Source organism: Myodes glareolus, chromosome 8 (genome assembly GCF_982192425.1).
Source record: "Myodes glareolus chromosome 8, mMyoGla1.1, whole genome shotgun sequence".
NCBI lineage: Eukaryota > Metazoa > Chordata > Mammalia > Rodentia > Cricetidae > Myodes > Myodes glareolus.
In genome coordinates, this window is record NC_142033.1 from 89,237,264 (window position 1) to 89,259,728 (window position 22,465).

The window sequence follows — 22,465 nt, forward strand, 5'->3', positions numbered from 1 at the left end:
CTGAGGTCAGCCTGACCTACACAGCCAGTTCTAGGGCAGCTGGAACTACATAAAGAAACCCTGCCTCACAATAAAGACGTCACTAGAAATAATGAGCTCTGTCAATGATCTTCACTGAACCAGAGCTGGGCATCCTGGCGCACATCTATAACCCTAGCACTTGGAAGAGGCGGGAGAATCAAGAGTTCAAGTCCTCCGTGGCTACACGCTAGTTCCAGGTTAGCCTGGGCTATAACACCCTGTCTCAACCTTCTGCCCCAAAGAAGATAAAACAAACAGACAAACAATAGCAAAGGTTCAGAACAGTGAATGACCTTGGACTAACTAGCTTAAAGTTCTACACCCATCATGCACAGCAAAACTGAAAGTACAAATAAAAATAATAAAATTAAAAGAGAAAAGGAAAAACAAAGACAAAATTCAAATTACTTTGAAAAATCTGATTTTATTTTCTTAATCAAAAAGAAGTATATTCGTGTTAAATTTAGAATATTTAGCTTTCCATTGATCTCTCAAATACTTGCCAGATAGACACTAACAGTGCTCAGAACTGTGAAGTTAGCATCCAATACCACATTTTCTAAGAAATCCCTCAAGGCATTGGTAATTTTAATTTAAAAATAAAAAAGGAACTTTAGCATTGGAAATCTAAGCGACAATGGGTTTCAAGAGCTAAAAATCAGATCCTTTAAAAAACAGAATTTTTTTTTTTAGTTTTTGAAGGACTCAAACCTGACACCTCCAATAGAATACAATATGTCCCAACTCCCAAATTATTAAATTCATTATTTCACCTTAGAATAGGAAAACTATAAAATGGAATTCCTAAATTATTACATATATAAATACATCATTTTTAACAGTCATGTTTGCTAGCAGATTTATGAAATAAAAACAAATTCTACATTCAAGGTACATATGATAATGCTCTTTCATGTTCTGTTTAGGATTCTACCCCATTCTTTCTTGTTTTCTACCCCTGTATTTAAAACCATGCTCAAAGCCAAGAGTCAACAATTTTTCTGCACTCAACAGTCACTGGTACCAGTCCTATACACGGTAGGTGCCCTGGAATGGGCCCAGGACTTCCAAGATAGGGTAGGGTTTCTGACAACGTGATTTAGGAAGGCTTAGGACTCTGAGTCATGCACCCAACACCGACCAGCCGGCACTGGCGGGTGGTTGTGTGTACTGAGCATGTCCAGCATGCACACAGACATCTCCTATTTGTTCAAATTGAGGTAAAACAGGCAAAAATACTTAATATCACAGAAGCTGCATAATTAGGACTAACTTCCTTTTGCTGCTGATTTTATATAAACTAATTTTAAAGTTATCTAAAAAAAAATCCACTAAAAATTCTGATTTTAAGCATTCAAAAAAAAAGGAAAAAGGAAAAAAGCCATTCTTCCAATTTATCATCAGCAAAAAAAAATATTTTGAAATGAAGAAAAATATTTCTCCCGGAATCATGATTTTGTATTCATTGTGATACAACATCTTATTATTTCATTTTTCAATGTTAGAAAGACCTCACTCACTTCTAGGTACTATCTGATATTTTTTGAGATAACAAACAATACTAACAGGACTCATAAATAGGATTTTCTGACAAGTCTGCAAACATATCCAAAATCCCAAGAACAAAAGATGGCTGGGAAGTAGCAATCATGATTAGTTTTCAGTACAAACATAGTCGACTCCTGGTAAATTTTCTATTGTTGTTGCTAAAATTTTAGTTCCAGGTCTCATTAAAAAACAAAAACGAACTGGCAACAAGTCCCACTGTTAATGTTAATACAACAATTATAACCTACTGCCAGTAGCTGTGTGTACTGTGTAGCTGCTTTAGTCAAGAAGCACTGATGAGCACATAAAAGTACAACTTTCATTACCTCAATGCTTCCAAAATAAACAACAGCATTTAGAAAACACCAGCCCTTAGGAACTTTCTACCTGTAATTTGACTTAGCAAAAGCATTTTGTTTAAAATATTACTTTCTGATAGTTTAGGAAATATACTCCCAGCTGAGAGGAAATTAATTCCTAAGCTGCATGGTAACGAAACACTAAGCTTGTTTTGTTTTCTACCATATGGAAACAGTTCCAGGCAGACCAAAAGAAGCCTACCAAGTCAGAGTACTGTAACTGAGGTTCATCTCACATACCCAGAAGCAGAAATCCTCAAAAACCACACCAGGAAGACCACCTATTTGTTCCACCACACAAAACCTACCCAAACACCTTAGTTCTGAGCTTACTATTTCCCCAAGATGTTAACAGGACAAGCTTCAGGGTACTTACAAAGTGGCAGCAGCTGACTGCTGAAAGCTAACACTACAGAAGAAATGCCCTGAAGGACTCAGGGCTGCCCACCCATCCCTTACCACCCCCACCCACAATATGTAAAAGCTCATGTGAAAGTTTTTTCTTATGTTAATAAAGACATACCACCTAGAGTGCTAAAACTAAAACTAGCAGCATTAAAGCAATAAAGCAAAAATAGAAAGCCTACAGGAATGAGCTAAATGCCCACTTAGAAAGGAAGAAAGCAGCAGAGACCCTTTGCCTGCGGGTGATGTTTGTAGAGGGGTGGTTGCATTAAACAACCAGATTTATCCACATTAACAATGCTTCTCCAAGACAGAGAATAAAACTTGACCTTTCCAGTCAAAGGGGACAGAGAGGCCTCTTTCAGTCCTGGAGTTGAATGAGTTCAAAGACTGGCAATAAAGAAAAAAATTAAAAAAAAAAAAACCAAACCAAACAAAAACAAAAATAGAAAAAGAAGAATGCATTAGAGGCAGGATGGGAGCAAGCCTGGCGTTTATCGAACAGTCACACCGAGCTTCTCCAGCACACGCACACCCTTTTCTTGGTACTCTTGTCGAGTCATCCAAAAGTTGTCTTTGTCCTTCATGATGTCGGCTAGGACTGCGCCACCCAGGAACACCATGTGCTTTCTGCGGGGTGGATCTTCAATTCGTATCTTAAATTTCTGAAGGAGAAAAGAGAGTAATGAGATCATGTGTGCACAATGCTCCATTTCAGGAAGACTTCTGCATGTGTATTCTTGAATCTCTCAGCAGTCTACATAGGACAACAGCTGATTTGTCTCCTCAGACACAGAAACATTTAGTAACTCCTCCCAAGTTCATGATCAGAGACAAGAATCTTAATTCACACCTGTTACCCAGATTAAATAAATTTGACAACTAATTACTGTACTAATAGTCCAAGAACCAGAAGCAAGACTATAACCAGTTTGCCCCAGTTCCTAAGCAGTCCTCTTCCAGGTCAGAGTCACCTTGACTCTAGTTCAGTGCAACACAGTAAAACTCAACTGATTTGTCTGGCATTGGGGATTGTCAGGGCTGGGGTTGGGGCTGAGGCTGGAGCTGGGGGGTGGCTATTTCAACCTGACACAAGCTAAAGTTATCTGAGAGGAGAGAACTTCAAGTGAGAAAATGCCTCCATAATACCTGGCTGTAGGCAAACCTACAGGGCAATTTCCTAATTAATAATTGATATGGGGCTGGGGCGGGGGCAGACCATTGTGTGTAGAGCACCCTTGAGCTAATGGTCCTGTGTTCTATAAGAAAAAAAACAGGATGATGGCTGGAAGGTAGTGGCACAGGCTTTGAATTCCAGAAATTGGGAGGCAGAGGCAGGTGGATCTCTGTGAGCTGCAGGCCAGCCTGGTCTACAGAGTGAGTTCCAGGACAGCCACAGCTGTTACACAGAGAAACCCTGTCTTGAAAAATCAACTAAACAAAACAAAAACAAAAAACCCAGGATAAACAACTCAATAAGCAGCACTCCTCCATAGCCTGTGCTCCAGGTTTTTGCCCAGTTTGAGTTCCTGACTTGGTTTCACTCAACAGACTGTGATTCATGGAGTGTAAGCCAAATAAACTCCTCTCCAAGCTGCTTTTGGTCATGGTGGTTTATCACAGCAAGAGTAACCCTAACTGAGACAGGACTGAACTCAAGGCTTCATTTACACTAGTGCATGTGGTCTACCACTGAGATTCACCCCAGACCTTCCAGCTCCTTTTTAATACGCAAAACTCATATTCTATTGCTTTAAATTCAAGTGAAATGCACTCAAAACAAATAAGGTCAGATAGGTTTGTAATAGATTGTTATGGTCCATTTTCTTTTTTCTTCTTTTTTTTTGGGGGGGGGGTATTTTTGAGACAGGGTCTCACCATATAGCTCTGACTGTCCTGGAATTCACCAGGCTGGTTTCAAACTCACAGATTCTGTCTCCCAAGTGTTGGCTTTAAAGACATGCACACTACACCTGTCTGCTATGATGTACTTCCAATATGAGGCACACAGTTCATCAGAGTTACAGACAAGCAGGAGGTCCCTCCCTTAGTTAGCTGGCAGTAGGTACCTGCTGTCTCAAAACTCTGAAAGTCCTATGCAGGTATATATGTGACTGAGCCCATCATCACAAAAAATGGGAAGTCCCAAGCTCCAAATTATTCATTAGATAAGGCTGTGTATCTTAAACCAATGAGATGGAGAAGATGGGAAATCAGCAAGTCCCAGACTATGGGAGACGAGAACAGATGTGTTATCCAATTCCCAACAATGTGGGGGCTTGTCTGGGATTTCTGATTGGGAAGGCTCTTAAATCTTCAGAAAATGGAAGAGATTAAGTTTTCATTACTTGGTACCACCCAGGGAGAAGTGCAGCTTACTAGTCTTTTATAAAAACTTGAGAAGCTTTCTAAAAACAGAATAGGACAAAAACCAGTCTCTGTCCCTGGAGTCCCTGAAGAGAAAACTCTTGGCACTTAAGGTTTGCACTTATTATTTTTATTTACTTATTATTATTTTTAACTCACCGTGTACTAACAATCATGACTGGCATGCCTTTAAAAAATGTATGAGTGTTGAAGTTCAAAAAATTTATTTTTAAGGAAAAGGGAACTAGTTTCTGGACTTTACCTCTGGCAAGGTTATTTAAAATGTTAACTGAAATGTTAAGTTTACTCCTGAAGCTTATGCTTCAGGTCTAAGATACTTCTTGTCCAGGCTACCTTTGGAGTCTGCAGTGTATCAGCTCCAGCCTGACAACTTGGCACTGGTGCGGGACTGTATTCTGTCAATCATTTATTTTTAATAAAACGCTGATTGGCCAGGCAGGAAGTATAGGCGGGAAAACCAGACAGGAAGTAGAGGTGATGCAATGAGAACAGGAGAATTCTGAGAAGCAGGAAGCTCCCTCCGCCATTCCTGCCCAGACCACTGAAGAGGCAACATGTGAGCTGACAGCTGAAAAAGGTACCAAGCCATATGGCTAACACAGACAAGAATTATGGGTTACTGTAAGATGTAAGAATTAGTTATTAAGAAGACTGAGCTAATGGGCCAATCAGTTTATAACCTAATGTAGATTCCGTGTGATTTTCTTTGGGGCTTGCCAGCTGTGGGGTACTGGGCGGGACAGATACCCCAACAAGCCAGCCCTCATGTTACATGGCACTGTTTCTCAACCCACTAGGGAGAAGACAGACAAGCACCAGCCTGTCCTTAGCACACATTCCTGACTGACCCCTGACTGACTACCATAGAAACTGTGGGAAAGGAGTGAGCTTTCTACCCCAAAGGGAAAGCTCAAAGATGGCACATGGGCCATCCAAGGAGACTTTAAAAGTTAATTCTAAAAACACCTGATGATACCTTATTAAAGGACAGTGTTGGTGATTTATGTTTATACTAAATAAACTGCTATTATTTGCTTGTGATACTGTGAAACAAAAATCTTCTAACTGAAAAAAACAAAAACAAGTTTTTTTAACCTAGAATTCAGAAAGAAAAACTATTGAACCTACTCAGTCTTGAACCATTTCCCAGTTGACTCAACTTCTGGAGTCTAAGATGTATAGAGGAAACTACCCTTACACAGAAACAGTTTATATGTTGAAAAAATAATCAGAACTATATTTGAATCTGAGGCTGGAGAGATGGCTTAGCAAAAGCACTGATTGTTCTTCCAGAGGACATGGGTTCAATTCCCAACAACAGCACCTACATGGTGGCTAACAACCATCTACAACTCCAGTTCCAGAGCATCTGAGACCCTCTTCTGACCTCCACAGGCACCACAGACATACATGTAGGCAAACACCCATACACATAATAAGTAATGCTAGACCCCTAGCTGTTTCTTTCCATACCATGAGTTCTAAATTGTTTCTGTCACATATATAAAATGTAGGTATTTAAGCCATGGAAAACAACAGTGTTTCAGTTAAGTCTGAAAAGCATTCTGTTTTATTTATGCCCCCCCACCGGGTGTCTCTGTGTAACAGCTCTAGCTGTCCTAGAACTTGCTTTGTAGACCAGACTGGCCTCGCTTACCTCCGCCTCCCAACTGCTGGGATTAAAGGAGCATATAACCACCAGGCTACCTTTTTTTTCCTTCCTCCAATTTTTTTAAAGGTTAGTTACCACTTCCCTCCACCCCCAAAGACAGAGTCTAGATATAGAGTCTGGGCTGACCTTACACTCAATATCCTCCCATCTCATACTCCTATATGTACCACTGAAACTTGCAAATGTTTTCATAAGGGTCTCAGAGTAAATACTTGGGGCTTTTCATGTCTCTGACTACAAAGACCACTGTGAAGCTGTAAGATAGTTATAATGTTTGACGATGAATAATGCTATGTGAACAAATCAGTCTGGCTGTGTTTTGCTGAAATTTTTAAAATTAATTATTATTATATCTATGTGTGCATCTGCATGTGGGTATGTATATCTGACTGCAGTACCTGGAGCAGGAATTATAGGCAGTTGTTAAAAGCCTTACGGGTGTGCTGGTCCTCTGCAATAGCACCTGCTTTTAATCTTTCCAACACCTTCAAGGGCTCTGGGGAGCTCACGAGGCTCTCAGAGAAGACACTGCTTCCCGAGTGCTCTCAGCAGACTGCTGCTCTCACCAAGGAGGGCCTATGGCAGCCTTCCTTAACTGTGACTTCCACTACCGCCTCTTCCCCCAACTCCACAGCTGCTCGAGGGCTTCCTCTCGCTATCCACCACTCCTCCTTCAGTCTCTCTGGATCCCCAGACATCTACAGCTGTTTCTTCTGGTACCTATTCTTCACTGACACACACATATATTCCCCTCTATCTTTTGTTCTCCTTTATCTGTTACTGTATATTGTAAGTATGGTGTATGTGTGAACATGCACACACGTGTACATATACAACTTTGGGGAGTTAATTCTTTCCTATTCAGGTATTGGTTCCAGAAATCTAATTCAGGTCACCAGGCTTGTGAATTCAAGCACTGAAGCACCTCACCAGCCCTAACCTCCATTTCTTTCTTTGTGGGATAAGGTGTGGGGTAGAGTCTTGAGACACTGTTTCTCTGTGTAGTCCTGGCTGTCCTGGAACTTATTATGTAGACCAGGCTGGCCTCGAATCTGAGCATTCTCCTGTCTTTGCCTCCCAAGTGCTGGGATTAAAGGCAGGCACCACTACTGCCCAGTGTCTTCATTTCCTTCTAAACTGAAAAAGAAAATTATTTTGTATGTATGTATGAATTTTGGCTGTATGCATTTATGTGTGCATTTATGCGTACATGCCTGGTGCTCAAGGCAGTCAGAAGAGGGCACTGAATCCCCTGAACCTTGAGTTATGGATGGTTGTGAACTGAACCTGGCTTTTCTGCAAGAGCAACATATGCTCTTAACCACTGAGCCATCTCTCCAGTCCCCTCCCCTTGTTTCTTTACATTATCATTGATGACTTTTTTCTCTCCGCCTTACATTCATCCACCTGGCAAAATACCAACTCAGGAATCAACCTGAACCTGTATTCAAACAGCTCAACGTGCCAGGCAGTGGTGGCACACGTCTTTCATGCTGTCTGGCTGTCTTACTTCCCCGCTCTCTACTCACTCTCTAAGACAACCATTTTAACCACTATTTTTAACCTCTACCAGCTCTTTTCCCTCTCATGGTTTCCTGTCTGAACCCTCTTAGGTCCTTTTCCCCCAAACTGGGCTTCTGGACTCTTTTAAGGGGTGAGTCAGAGTCTCTCATTTTTCTATTCAGAACCCTCAGGATCTCTCATCTTTACCATAGCTGACCTCTGCTGGCTTTCTGACCTCATCTCTCACCTCCTGTTTACTCTGTTCCATTCACACTGAGACATTTCTCCCAACTCAGACCCCCTGCACTATTCTTGACTAGAAATGCTCACTCCCTAACTTGACACAGGTCTATGACCCAAAGGCATTTCAGAGGCATTTTCTGGTAAGTATGAGGGAGCACACACCCCCTAACCAACAACAACCATTTTCTATCCCCACCCCAATCATTTATTATTACCACTGGTAAGTTACTCAAACTGACAACAGCAATTTTTATTGTTTACCACTGTTTTGTTCCCATGGCCTAGATCAGCTATGGTACACTGCTGGAGTTCAAGAAATGTTTCCTGGACTTACAGTGTGGCTTAGTATTAGACTGCTTGTTGGTGTGTGTGTGGTCCTGGGTCCAACAGCTTTGTAGACCTGAGGAGATGTGTGTGTATGTGGGGGTGGGAGGGGATCAGAGTGTGCAGAATCAATTTCACTGGGGTTTTACCAGAATATAGTGCTTTATAATCTCTTTTCCTCAAAAGTTTGCAGAGTAAATAAATGGTCACCAGAGATGGAGCTTTAAATTTTCTATATAGTCCAATGAAGTGAGAGATCCGAGTGAAATACTTAGAAAGCACTATAGGATCAGTGTCCCTATACACAGTTTTCAGAAATGGATATTATTATCTAAAATAGGTAACTATGGATAGTTAAGACGAACCCAGAGACTAAGCCATGGTTAAAGGACCTGGGTTACACCCATACTGCAGACAGTATACTGCACAGTCCAAAGCTAGGAAAAAAGGCATGCCAAAGAACCAACAGCAATTGTATTCTAGTGAATGGCAACAATTACCAATAATGTCCATTTCAAAAGCTGTGGTAATTGTGGGAACACAGTATGACTGAGGAGACAAGACATACAACAAATAGACAATTTCTCTTGAGGCTCTTCAAGTCTTGCAGATGATAGGAATCGGTTTATAAGACTTCTTGCTCCATCTAGTGGTTGTCAAGATCCACAAGTTACTTTACAGACTATTAAACAATCGCAATAGTTACTGTAGATACTTACAGAAAGTTTTTCCACATCTCCTTTTAGAACTCGTTCTAAGTAAAGCTGTTTAAGCTCTCGTTCCAACCTCGACGGCAGGCCAGGGTACATGGTTGAGCCTCCAGAAAGCACAATGTGCTTGTAAAATTCAGATCTAGAAAGACACAGTGGGTATTTACAGTTTTAATTATTTGTTTTAAATTGTCGGGGTAGGGATGCAGCTCAGCAGAGCACTTGCTTAGCAGCACAAAGCCCTGTATTCCACCCTCAGCACCGCATCAACAGGGTACACTATGAGATGGAGGAAGGAGATCAGAAGCTCAAATCTCTGCCAGGTAAGACTGTCGCAAATGATACAACAACAAAAATAAGATATACTCAGTAGACACATGGAAGGGGGGAAACGCTCAACATCCCCCATCAGCACAGGAGTGTCAATTAAATGGCATGAGCTATCATTGCACACCTGTCAGAACAGTGATTCCCAGAAACTGGGGAAGGAAGGGAGAATATACAGAAGAGGAAAGCCTTGCACATGGACAGACAACTGTAACAAAGCACAGCTTCTAAACTGAGCTACAACCCACCCACGGTCATGTAACTTGACAACAGTAAAAGGTTCCCTAAAATACAAAAACCAAAACTTAATTCAAAAGCAAACATGCAATGAATCGAAAGTTTTGTTAGTGGCAATGCACATCCATGTTTTCCTCATGCAACTTCACCACGGCCTGCCTTCTCAACTCACACACTACTCTGGAGTACACATGCAGGTAAGCCGTGCAGCACCTGGGCTCAAATCTAAGACTATGGTATGTTAGAAAACCATGCACTTTTATTGTATGTACAGCTTTCTGTTCTTAGGAAGACATTATAGAAAACGAAAATTATTTTTCTATCATCACTTCTTGGTATATGAAGTATAAAATCAGTGTATTTTTTTTTTTAGCTGTATGGGCTAGAACACTTGATTTTATAAACCAATGTAAGTTGGGCAGTGGTGGTATACACCTTTAACACACACTCAAGAGGCAGAAGCAGGCATATATCTCCAGGTTCAAGGCCAGTCCAGTCTACACAGTGAGTTCCAGGGCAGCCAGGGCTACACAGAGAAAACCTGTCTTAAAAAAACAAAATTAGAACCAAAAATAAAGCTAGGGGCTGGAAAGATGGCTTATCGGTTAAGAGCACTAGCTGTTTTTCCAAAGGACCAGAGTTCAATTACCAGCACCCACGTGGCAGCTCACAATTGTCTGTAATCCCAGTCCCAGGTGATCCAACACCCTCACACAGACATACATGGAGACAAAACACTAACGCACAGAAAGTAAAAATAACCAAATCATTTAAAATAACCCTAATGTATGAATTCCTAACTTTTGAGCCTGATTTAAAAAAAAAAAATCATTGCTGGGCGGTGGTGGTGCGTGACGTTAACCCCAGCACTTGGGAGGCAGAGGCAGGAGGATCTCTGTGAGTTCAAGGCCAGCCTGGTCTACAGAGCAAGTTCCAGGACAGGCCCCAAAGCTAGAGAAACTGTCTTAGCTCTTAATGATTCAGGAGGGGAATCATTAAGTGAATCTGACTGGAGATTAGTCTAGAATCTCCAATAATTTTTGAAACGGCCTTAAACATATTTCTGCCATTTTGTTGTGTTGTTTCTTACAGTAGTGAGGACGGAAGCTGGTGCCTCACACACTGCAGGAAAGCACTCTACCTGAGACACATTCTCAGCCCTGCTGTGTTTTTAATGAGACAGGATCTCACTATGTAGCCTAGGTTGGCCTCGAGCTTGCTACGTAGGCCATTCTGGACTTGAAATTGAGATCTGTCTTCCTCAGCCTGGCAAGTGCTGGGATTAAAGACATCTATCACCATATCCAGCTATCACTGATTAGATGATCAAAATACTGACCAGTTAAAAAACACTGGCAGTGCTCTTCATCCTACATCATCAAATACTCAGTCAAGATTTCTTCTTTTGGTGCGTGTGTGAGAATTTTGTTGTGTGTAGGGGCAATGCTGGAGACAAAATTCGGGGTCTGGTACACAAAAGGCAAGTGCTCTACTCTACCACTAAGCCACATCCCAGCCCAAGATCAACTGATTTCTCTTTTTTTCCTTCCCTCCCTCCCTATAAAGGGTCCCACATAGTCTAAGAAGGACTCATTATGTAGCTACAGCTGGCCTTAAACAAGTGTGGAACACCATACTCAGCTTAAGATTTAATTCTTTTTTTAAAATATTTATTTTTACTTTATATGTATGAGTATTTTTCCTGCACATATGTATGTGGACTTCATGTGTAGACTAAAGTAAATAAAAATGCAATAAAATTCATGTGGTGCTGTGGATCAAACCCAGAGTTTCATATACGCTAGTCAAGTACTGTAACTAAATCCAAAACGTAGATATATACTAGGGAGAAAAATAGAAAGTGGTAATAAAAATGAATTTAGGCAAGATTAACAACGGATGTTAGAAGGACAGAGTGTGCTGAGGAAAGGGACAGATCATCAGGGACTCTAGAGGAGCAGATGAATTGTCAATGGATACTAAGGAAAAGGATGTTCATACAGTTTCTTTTTTTTTTTTAAGTTTTTTTTTAAATATGTATACTGTGTTCTGCCTGCATGTATACCTTCCGCCAGTAGAGGGCACCAGGTATCAACACCATAGATGGCTGTGAGCCACCATGTGGTTGCTGGGAATTGAACTCAGGGCCTCTGGAAGAGCAGCCAGTGCTCTAAATCTCTGAACCCAGCCCTGTTCATATAGTTTCAATGTGTGGTTTGTCCCCCCCCCCCCAAGTTCTTAACTAGGAAAGGAAAAATAGACCATTCACCGGAGGAAACAGTAAACTTCAAGTAATGCTTCAGTAAGAGCATTTATATCACCAATAACAAACATCACTTTTGGATGTGATACCTCTAGAACACACCAAATACAGAGTATTCTAATCAGAAATGCATACCTAAATTATGAGAAAATATAAAAGCCCAAATTTAAAAAAATCTAAAATAACTAGCCTGACTTTGCAAAGACGTCAATACCATGAACTGCAATAGAAAACAATGTAAAGCCATGATTAAATATACATGAGTCTACCCTTGATCCTTCACAGACACAAGACAACTGCACAAAGGACACGACAGGGGCATTGTACGAAACTGAGATATGATGCTATGTATGTACATCAATAATAAATCTCTTGGATGATACATTCAACTACATAAGTGTATCTTTTCTCAGGAATATAACTGCTAAAGAGAATTTATATATTCAGTCTGTTCTCAAATGATTCCAAAAAAATATTAACACAGCAAATAAACATAACATTAATATTAGCAAAAGAGTAAAATTAGGGAAAGGGCACACTTGTCACTTTTCTGTAGATTTTAAATTGTTTCAAAATACTAAGTTTAAAGTGGGATATGGAGAGGTGGCTCAGCAGTTAAAAGCACTTGTCCTTGTAGAGGACGTGATTTTGGTTCCCAGGACCCACATGGTAGCTTACAAACATCTGTAGCTCTAGTTCCAAGACACCTGATGCCATTCTCTGACCTCATGGACACGAGGTATGCACACGGCACACAACCATGCATGTAGACACACACTCATACACATAAAATAGAAAGAAATATATCTTTAAAAAATGTTTAAAGAAACTTCTGAGAAGCAATAATGTAACTAATACCACTCTATCAAAAACACAGTGAAGGGGCTGGAGAGATGGTTCAGCGGTTAAGAGCACTGCCTGCTCTTCCAAAGGTCCTGAGTTCAACTCCCAGCAACCACATGGTGGCTCACAGTATTGAGGTCTGGTGTCCTCTTCTGGCCTTCAGGCATACACACAGATTATCGTATACATAACAAATTAATATTTTTTTAAAAAAACTGTTGTTATTATTAAAAACAAACAAACAAAAACACAGTGAAGGGTAGAGAGATTGGTTCAGTTCTAACAATGTGGGTGCCAAGTCTGATGAGCTTGGTCCCTGGGACCCATGTGATAGAAGGGAACCAAGCTCCACCCAAGCACCATGGCATGTATGGGCCCACATACATATGTGTAGACACAAATAAACAATGTAATATAATCTTTAAAGGTTAAAAATCAAAATAGCACCCCTCCTAAAACACAATGAGGTCAAACAATTTGTTCATTCAAATTACATTACATTTCTTTCTTTAAAAAAAGATTGTATTCTTACTTTGAACCATGTTGAGGGGTGTGTGTGTGTGTGTGTGTGTGTGTGTGTGTGTGTGTGTGCACGCGCGCGCATGAACTCAGGTCCTCTGGAAGAGCAGCAAGTGCTCTTACTGCTGGGTTATATCTGTGGCCCATGCACTTCTTATAAATGGTGGGGAAATGCTGTCTACTGTACCTGGTATCGATGTCAGCTGCCTGAATTGTATTAAAGAGTAATTCTGCAACACCAACCCCCTCAACATTGATCAAGTGAGGCTGAAATAAAGCTTCCGGTGCTTCAAATCTTTCTCCTCCAACTTTAATAATGCGTCCATCCGGGAGCTAGAAACAGAAAACAACCCAGTGCTAGTCAGCAAAACCCCACAACTTCCCAGCAGTCTCCATAACAGTGATTCTTTTAAATACATCTGTTTATTTATTTTTATTGTTTGCTTATTTTTAGAGACAGCGTTTCTCTGTGTAGCTTTGGCTGTCCTGGAACTCACTTTGTAGACCAGACTGGCCTCGAACTCACAGAGATCTGCTTGTCTCTGCCTCTGAGTGCTGAGATTAAAGGGGTGCGCCACCACTCAGGCTGCACACTTGAATATATTTTTGAAAGCTATCTCCAACTGTTTAAGGAAGGAAGAAAGAAGACATATTTTGTTTCCACCCCCCACTCTGAGTCAGGATCTCAAGTAGCCCAGATGACCCATGTGCCCCTACCTTTCTGTCTCTACCTCCCAAGTGCTGAGATTATAGGTGAGCACCACTCTGCCTGACTTTTATTGGGAGTCTGAGGCTAAACTATATGCACAGGTGGACCTCAAACTCAGTGATATTTCAGCCCCATTTCACAATTACTCAAGTTACAGGAGGGCATCACCATGTCTGCCTTTTCGGTTTTTGGGAGGCGTTGGAGGAGGTGGAGGTGGTGTTAACATGGTCTTGCTTTTGGTCCAGGCTGACCTCGAACTAATTCACTGATGACTCTTGTGTCCAACATAAATCATGTCTTACATTGTTAGTTCTCTCACTGTTGAAAATTTTCCAGGAAAGTTTTTGGGATGAAACTATCAGGGCAAACCTGGAGGTTATCAGAAATTATAAGGTAGGTTTTGTTGTATGCTTAGAACGTTATCTTTTGGGGAGGAGGTCTCTATATGTAGCCCTGGATAACCTGGAATTTAATATGTAGACTAGGCTGGCTTCAAACTCAAAGAGATTGTCCTGCCTCTGCTCCCCTCTCTTCCAAGAACTGGAATTAAAGACATGTGCTACCACCGCTGGTCTCTGACAATATCCCTACCCCATCTCCCTTTTCTGTCTTTTGAGACAGGGCCTCACTATGTACCCTTGGGTGTACGTACTGTGATTAAAGGCATATCTCACTATACCCAGCTATTCTGGATTTTTTTGGAGGCCTTATGAGGTTGGCCTCATTACTTATGGGTGTTCTTGCCTCAGACAGTATTCCAAGTGTATGTGCCACTATGCCCAGGAGAGCAAGTGTTGAGCTCTGTAATCCATGTTGGCACTACTCACAGAATATGTGCAAATGTAATGGATTTCAAAGTAAGTCTGAAAACAGCCTGGATTCCAGCCCAGCTTGAGTTGCAGTGAGAACTTGTCTGAGAAAAACCAAGGCATGAATATGTTTCTTAGATTATTAGCTCCATGACATGCTACAAAATTTTGAGGTTCATACGAGGAATTCATGATCGCAAACCCACCATGTGGGAGGCAGAGGAAGGAGGACCTTATACTACATAGTAAGATTTGGTTCTCAAAAACCCAAGAATCTGAGAAACAGACACACTAAATTTTCACAACTGTATACATACTGGCACATCAAAGGGCCAGGGAGTCACACAGCAATGAGATAATAATTATCTCCATAACTTATTTGACAATTATAATGTATTCTATTTTGTGTAACTCGTAAGTAGCACCCAGACAAATAACACTGTACAAAACATGTTGAGAAATGATATTCTGAAGATGCTAGAATCTCAACTAATACTTCCATTTCTAATTACATTCTAATTTAATTCTTGCTTTAATTCGCAATACATGGTGTCTTCAATAATTATATCATGAAATATTAATGTAGCAGGAGATATTTAAGTCATGAAAACATATTACACAAATCCAAACCACAAACACCGAAGGCAGAGACATACAAGGCCCTAGGTTTGATGACCAGCAAACACAACAAAACAAAAACCAAACAAACCTAAACTCTAAGTGATGCTAATAAACAGAGATACCCCTTTTCAGCCCACAGATGTACTTCACACAGGATACTTACTGTATATGACTCTACTAACACTGTGGTCTCTAAGGCCAGCTTCTGCTCTTGCTCAATATTGTAACCCACATAACACAGTTTTTCTTTAATCATGCGAACAGTCTCAAAATCAGCAGAATGGTTGAAGGCATATCCTCGCAACAGCAGCAGCTGCCATTAAAACAAACAAACAAAAAACCCAGCAAATTAATAATCCATGCAAGTAAGTTCCACTGTATAAAATTAAACCCTTGTTGGCTACTAAAATGGTTGGACAGGTAAAGGGCACTTGCTGTCTATGCCTCAGCTCAATCCCTGGAACCCATATCAAGGTCAATAATGACATACTGGGTGATGCTAGAAATGTGGTACATGAGTATTTTAAATTTTTATTATTTTAAATTATGCGTACTATATGTCTATGTGTGGGAATACTGGTGCCTGAAAGGTCCAGAGGAAGGCTTTAGATTCCACAGAGCTGGAAGTACAGCGGTAGAAAGGCCAAGATGAAAAACAATGAGAACTGTTTCTCCACAAGACCAGCATGTGCTCTCAATTGGCGAGCCAGCTCTCCAACACTTAAATTGTTTTAGACACTGATTTTTGTGTAAGTCAGTAAACAAACTTAAAAAGAAAATGAGCTTTTATAATTTCCTTTCACTTACCTTGATAAGATACCTGGTAATATCCCTCCCAGCAATATCCAGCCTCCTTGTAAGGTGAGGGAGAGAAAAGCCTTCATACACTGGGCAAATATGAGTTACACCATCTCCAGAGTCCACCACTACACCAGTCAATAAACCTGCACAAGAACCAGAAGGTTTGGAGAGTCCATTCAGAAAAATCAAAGCCAGAAAAATCTCAAATGTAGCAAAAATGCCACCCAAGGAAAATCAAGCAACTAGTGAGACTTGGAGCCAGTATTCCTTTCCTTTCTTTTTTGTTTTGTTTTTTCAAGACAGGATCTCTTTATGTAGCTCTGCCTATCAAAGAACTATGTAGGCCAGGCTGGCCTTGAACTCACAAAGATCCACCTGCCTCTGCCTCTGACTAAAGACGTGCACAACTATGCTTGCTTCAGCACTTCGTTTCTAATCACAGATGGAAGCATCTGTTCCTTAATGATTTCCTTTCTTTACATTCTTATTTGTATAGGGGTACACATGTGGAAAAGAGGGCACATGTATGCCATAGCACATGTGAGGTCAGAGGACAGTTTATGGGGATTGGTTTTCCCCTTTCACCTTGTGGGGCCAAGGGAATCCAACGCAGGTTTGTCAGCTTAGTGGTAAGTTCCATTATCCATAGTCATCTTGCCCTGGTGTTTTCCCTGTAGGGTTTCTAGTTCAATCACAGGCTGCTTTAAGAACTTGGGAAGAAAGAACCTGCTACAGTTTCCTTTTCAACCTAATCAAAGTCCCTTAAAGTGAAATTTTCTAAAGTATAACGAGTAATTTACGGAAACTGTAGAAAGTGACTCCCACACCAAGTTACAAATGGTAAGTAAATCTGCTAAAATCACCAGGCATGGTAGCTCATATTCGAAGTCGAGCTCTCAGGAAACTTGTGATGGACTAAAATTTCTTGGTCATGTATCTCAAAAACCTAAAAATAAAGAAAACAAACAAGTCCAGCATGGACTACAAAGTGAGAGGTCATCTCACAAATGGTTAAAAAAAAAAGTCATCAAAGGAAAGTAAAAACCAGCACCAACTGAGAACTATACCCCATCTCTCATTCCTCATTTATGGACAGACATCAATCTTTTTTTTTCCCTCTTTAAAAATTTATTTATTTATTTATTATGTGTACAGTGTTCTGTCTGCATGTATGCCTGCAGGCTAGAAGAGGGTACCAGATCTCATTACAGATGGTTGTGAGCCACCATGTGGTTGCTGGGAACTGAACTCAGGACCTTTGGAAAAGCAGACAGTGCTCTTAACTACTGAGCCATCTCTCCAGCCCGACAGACACCAATCTTGAGGAAATGTCTAATACACAGAAATACTACATCAGTCATTCTTGGTTAGGCAAAGTACCAGATCAGTTACTGACCCCAATCAAGAACGACCATAACTAAACCTTATGACAGAAGAAAAGCATCACTGGGGTGTAGTGCAGCAACACAGTGGGAGCCTAGAACCTGTAAGGCCTGGGTAGGTTATGGTAGCCAAAAGCCCATAAGCAATAACAACAATAAAAATGAGCAAGGGAGGGGCTGGAGAGATTGCCTGCTCTTCTAAAGGTCCTGAGTTCAATTCCCAGCAACCACATGGTGGCCCACAAAAATCTGTAATGGGGTCTGGTGCCCTCTTCTGCCTGCGGGCATACACACAGACAGAATATTGTATATATATAATAAATAAATATTTTAAAAAAAAGAGAGAGAGAGAGCAAGGGAGCCGGGCAATGGTGGCACACGCCCTAATTCCAGTATTTGGGAGGCAGGGGCAGGTGAATCTCTGAGTTCAAGGTAAACCTGGTCTTTAGAGCGAGTTCCAGGACAACAAGGGCTACACAGAAAAACCCTACTGTCACCCCCGACACATACCTCGTCACCCAAAAAGGGAAGGGAGCTGCTGCTGTGTTTCCTGACTGCCACCAAAAAGATTTATTTTACTTTTACTGTTATTAAGGCAGTCTCATCCCAGTCAAGAGATCATAACCACACTGCCCCAGCAGCCTGAGCAACGGGCTGCACACTGGGATGACAGGTGTGCACAACATCTGGCTTATGCAACTGAAAAGTTGGAACAGAAGTTGGCAAGACAACAAAAAACACTTTGCAAAACAAGCCTGGCAACCTAAGCTCAATCTATGAACCCCATGTAATGATAGAGGAAATCACCAAGTCCGCAAAGTTGTCCTCTGACCTCTAAACACATGCATGGCATTATTATCACCTCACACACAAACACTAATCATTTTTAGTAAAATATTTACTTTTATATTATTTGTGTATGTGTGTGTGCATGCACCTGCTTGCCATAGCCACAAAAGGACATTAAAGTGCCTGAAGCTGTAGTTATAGGCAATTGTGAGCCACTCAACATGAATGCTTGGAACTGAACTCAGTTCCTCTGGAAGAGTAGCAAGTGCTCTTAATTACGGAGTCATCTCTCCAGGCTACAATAATAAAATGTTTAAAAAGGAAAAAAATGTTTGAAAAAAGCCAAGAGTCAATTCTGAGGGGAAAGAAAGCTTTTCTAGTTGGGCACACTGGGAAGACAAGATGCGAAGGTCCAGGTCAGACTGAGTGTGGCACTAATGCAGCACTTCAGAGACAGATGCAAATGGGACCAGCCTTGTCTACACAGCAAGATCTAGACTAGCCAAGGCTACACAATGAGACCCTGACTAAAAATAATGTATCAGTATTCTAAGTCATCCTGGGTTATACTGGAAGCTGAAGACCAGCCTGGGTTATGTGAAACACTATTAAAAAATGAGAAAAACAGAACTTCTAAAAACTCACACTAAAAATAAGAAATTTCTTACATAATAATATTGTATATGTGTGCAGAAGACAATTTTATAGAAAAATATTCTTCTTTTCATCTTTATGTACAGCTCAGGGGATCAAAACTCAGATCTTGTCGGACAGTGGTGGTGCATGCCTTTAATCCCAGCACTTGGGAAGCAGAGGTGGGCAGGTCTCTCTGAGTTCGAGGCCAGCCTGCTCTACAGAGCAAGTTCCAGGACAGTCCCTCAAAAACAAAACAAAATAAAACAAACAAAACAAAAAACAAACAAAAACTCTGGCATGCTTCTTCACCAGCCGTTTATAACTCATTTTTTTCCCTGAATATACATTATCTATAATTTGCTTTTATTATTTCCTCATCTTTGAATGATCTCTCTACCCTTCTCTTTCTGTTTTTTGAGACAGGATTTCTCTGTGTAGTCCTGGCTATCCTAGAACTCATTCTGTAGATCAGGCTGGCCACTGTCTGCCTCTGCCTCCCAGTAATTGGGAGGTGTGCATCACCACCACCGGCTAAGCTGTTCTTTATTTTGCCCTTTTTTTCTTATTACATATAATTTACATATAATACACATCCATTTGCCTATGGATGTATCAAGCACTGTAAAGATGCTTACTCTCATGTAAATGTGCATGCACTGTCATATCTGTTTATCGTTGACAAATGAATAAACTTATAAACATTCCCATTTTTAAGTTGATATAACTTGTTTTTCCCTGATTAATGTGACAGATTGATAAAACCACTATACTGCTATCCTGATCTTTCCAAGATATTGTTTTGGTATGTATGTACCTTCAAAGGACAGAGGGTTGATATGGCTGTCTTCTTCAATTGCTCTCTACCTTACTAAATTTTCAAAGGTTATTTACTTGATAATTTCTGTGTGTATCTATGTATTTGCACCAGGTATCCTCCCCCCACCCCTGCCTACTCCTTTGAAGAAGGGTCTCTTTTTGAACCCAGGGCTGGCATTTTCTCTGGTAATTTGGAAGCCTGCAAACCCCAGCAATCTCCTGTCTGCACATCCATCAGAACTGGAGTTACAGGAATATGTGGTTTGTTTGGTACATGGGTGTTATATCTGAGGAAATTCGATCTCTTACTGACCCTGACTCACTGATTAGGACAGACTACTTGGCCAGCAAGCCCCCAGAATCCTCCTGTCTTGATCTTCCTGGCGCTGGAATCACAGTCATGTGCTGCTGCACACGGCTTTTATGTGGGTGCTGGGGATCTGAATTCAGGTCCTCGGACTTGAGAAGCTGGCATTTACCTACTGTGCTACCTCCCCAGCCCCAAAGACTTTCTATTGGAAAAAAGCAAAACAGAACAAAACAGGGGCTCTTAGTAGTGCTATACCCTTTGATCACTGGGTTGTCTGTCTTTTCAATTCCTGTCCTTTCGTCTGTGTCTTCTCTGACTACTCATACCTCAACCTGAGATTTCCCAATTTCAGTCTTTTCTATCCACTCAGACTGGACTAAGCAAGAGACATATCTTCCTAGAACACCAGGTCACTTCTTATTTTAAAACCTCCTGCAAGTTTGAATGGTGGTATTGTTTGTTGTTCTCATTAAAATTTATTTTTATCATGTATTTGTGTGTGTTTGCAGGTGTATATGTGTGCACACGAGTACAGTGCCTACAGAGATCAGTAGAGTACCCAGTATCCTGTATGCTGGGAACTGGACTCAAACCCTCTGGGAGGTCAGCCAGTGTTCTTACTTACTAAATCTCTCTAGTCCCTCTAAAGTCACACTTTAGCATGAAGTGTGTGTGGAAGGGAAGGAGGAAGAAACGAAGTATAGGCTTACAGTATGGCTCAGATGTCAAGTGCTTGCTGCCAAACCTGATGACCTGAGTTTGATTCCCTGGGACTCACATAGTAGAGAGGAAGACAGAACCGACTCCTCCGAGTTGCCCGCTTAACACCACACAAGTGCTGTGGCCACACATGCTCATGCACATAAACAAACAAATTTTCAAAAAGCAAAACTATCCAAATACAGACTTATCCAGAAAAATACTTTCTTTCACTTGACAGATTTTTTTCTTTCCAATGAAAAATTGCAGCTAGATTAATCAACCACCTTAAGAACAACGAAACTTTATCTTATTGTTAGATACATTTTCTATATTAAATAGAATGCAAGACATATTACAATAGGTAACTAAATATAGCTTTAAAAATTAATTTCAGTGCCTTTAGTCCCAGCACTTGGGAAGCAGAAGCAGGTGGATCTCTGTGAATTCAAGGCCAGCCATATCTACAGAGATCTACAGAGCGATTTCCAGGACAGCCAAAGCTACACAGAGAAACTCTGTCTCAAAAACACAAAACACACTGGGCGGTGGTGGCACACGCCTTTAATCCCAGTTCTTGGGAGGCAGAGGAAGGCAGATCTCCATGCGTTCGAGGCCAGCCTGGTCTACAAAGTGAGTTCCAGGACAGTCATGGTGGTTACACAGAGAAACTCTTGTCTCGAGAAACTAAAATAAATAAATAAATAAAAATAAAAACAAAAAGGATAAAAACGTTACAAAACATAACAACCCACATAGAGAACACAGTTCATTAAAATTGACTCAAAAACTAGGAATATATTCTAAAACAGCTTCATCCCAACTAATTATACATCTGATCAGTACATGTGTTTTACACACACACACACACACACACACATTGTGCTAGCCTGGGTTCACTATGTAGATGAGGTTCACCTGGAACTCATAGCAATCCACATGCCTTTGCTTCCCTCCCATGGGCTGAGATTGAAGGCATGTGAATACCTGGGTGACCAGTAAGCTTTTTACGGTGTCTTAGTTAGGGTTACTACTGCTGTGATGAAACACCATGACAAAAGGCAGCTTGGGAAAGAAAAAGTTTATTTGGCTTCTACCATAGGACAGGAAATTGAAAACGTCAGGAACCAGGAGGCAGGAACTGATGCAGAGGCCATGGAAGGGTGCTGTTTACTGGCTTGCTCGGTCTGTCTTTTTATAGAATCCCAGGACAGGGTTGGTACCACCCACAAGGGGCTGGCTGCCACCGTGCCCATACCAAGCACTAAGAAAATGACTGATGACTAGGAAAGAGAAAATTATTAAGAAAATGCCCCATCTTATAGAATCATTTCTCTTTTTTTTTGACACAGGGCTTCCCCGGGTAGCCTTTGCTGTCCTGGAACTTGCTCCGTAGACCAGGCTGGCCTGGAACTCACAAAGATCTGCCTGCTTCTGTGTCTTAGTACTGAGATTAAAGGCATGCACCACCACCACCGCCACCTGGTCCTAGAAGCACCCTCTCAGATGACTTTAGCATATGTCAAACTGA

At 41.0% G+C, this 22,465-nt stretch overlaps 1 protein-coding gene across 1 annotated transcript in view; it reads right to left on the reverse strand.

The window, feature by feature from the left end:
• Positions 1 to 425: 425 nt before the first annotated feature.
• Positions 426 to 22,465, reverse strand: part of Actr2 (actin related protein 2) — a 42,296-nt gene continuing 20,256 nt past the window's right edge. Inside the window, exons 5-9 of the mRNA XM_085692249.2 lie at positions 16,309 to 16,445; positions 15,665 to 15,814; positions 13,550 to 13,695; positions 9,183 to 9,315; positions 426 to 2,998 (exon numbers count right to left, since the gene is read on the reverse strand). Of these exons, the coding sequence (XP_085548375.1) occupies positions 2,828 to 2,998; positions 9,183 to 9,315; positions 13,550 to 13,695; positions 15,665 to 15,814; positions 16,309 to 16,445 (737 nt within the window). The 3' untranslated portion in view covers positions 426 to 2,827. The remainder of the gene's footprint in view (positions 2,999 to 9,182; positions 9,316 to 13,549; positions 13,696 to 15,664; positions 15,815 to 16,308; positions 16,446 to 22,465) is intronic.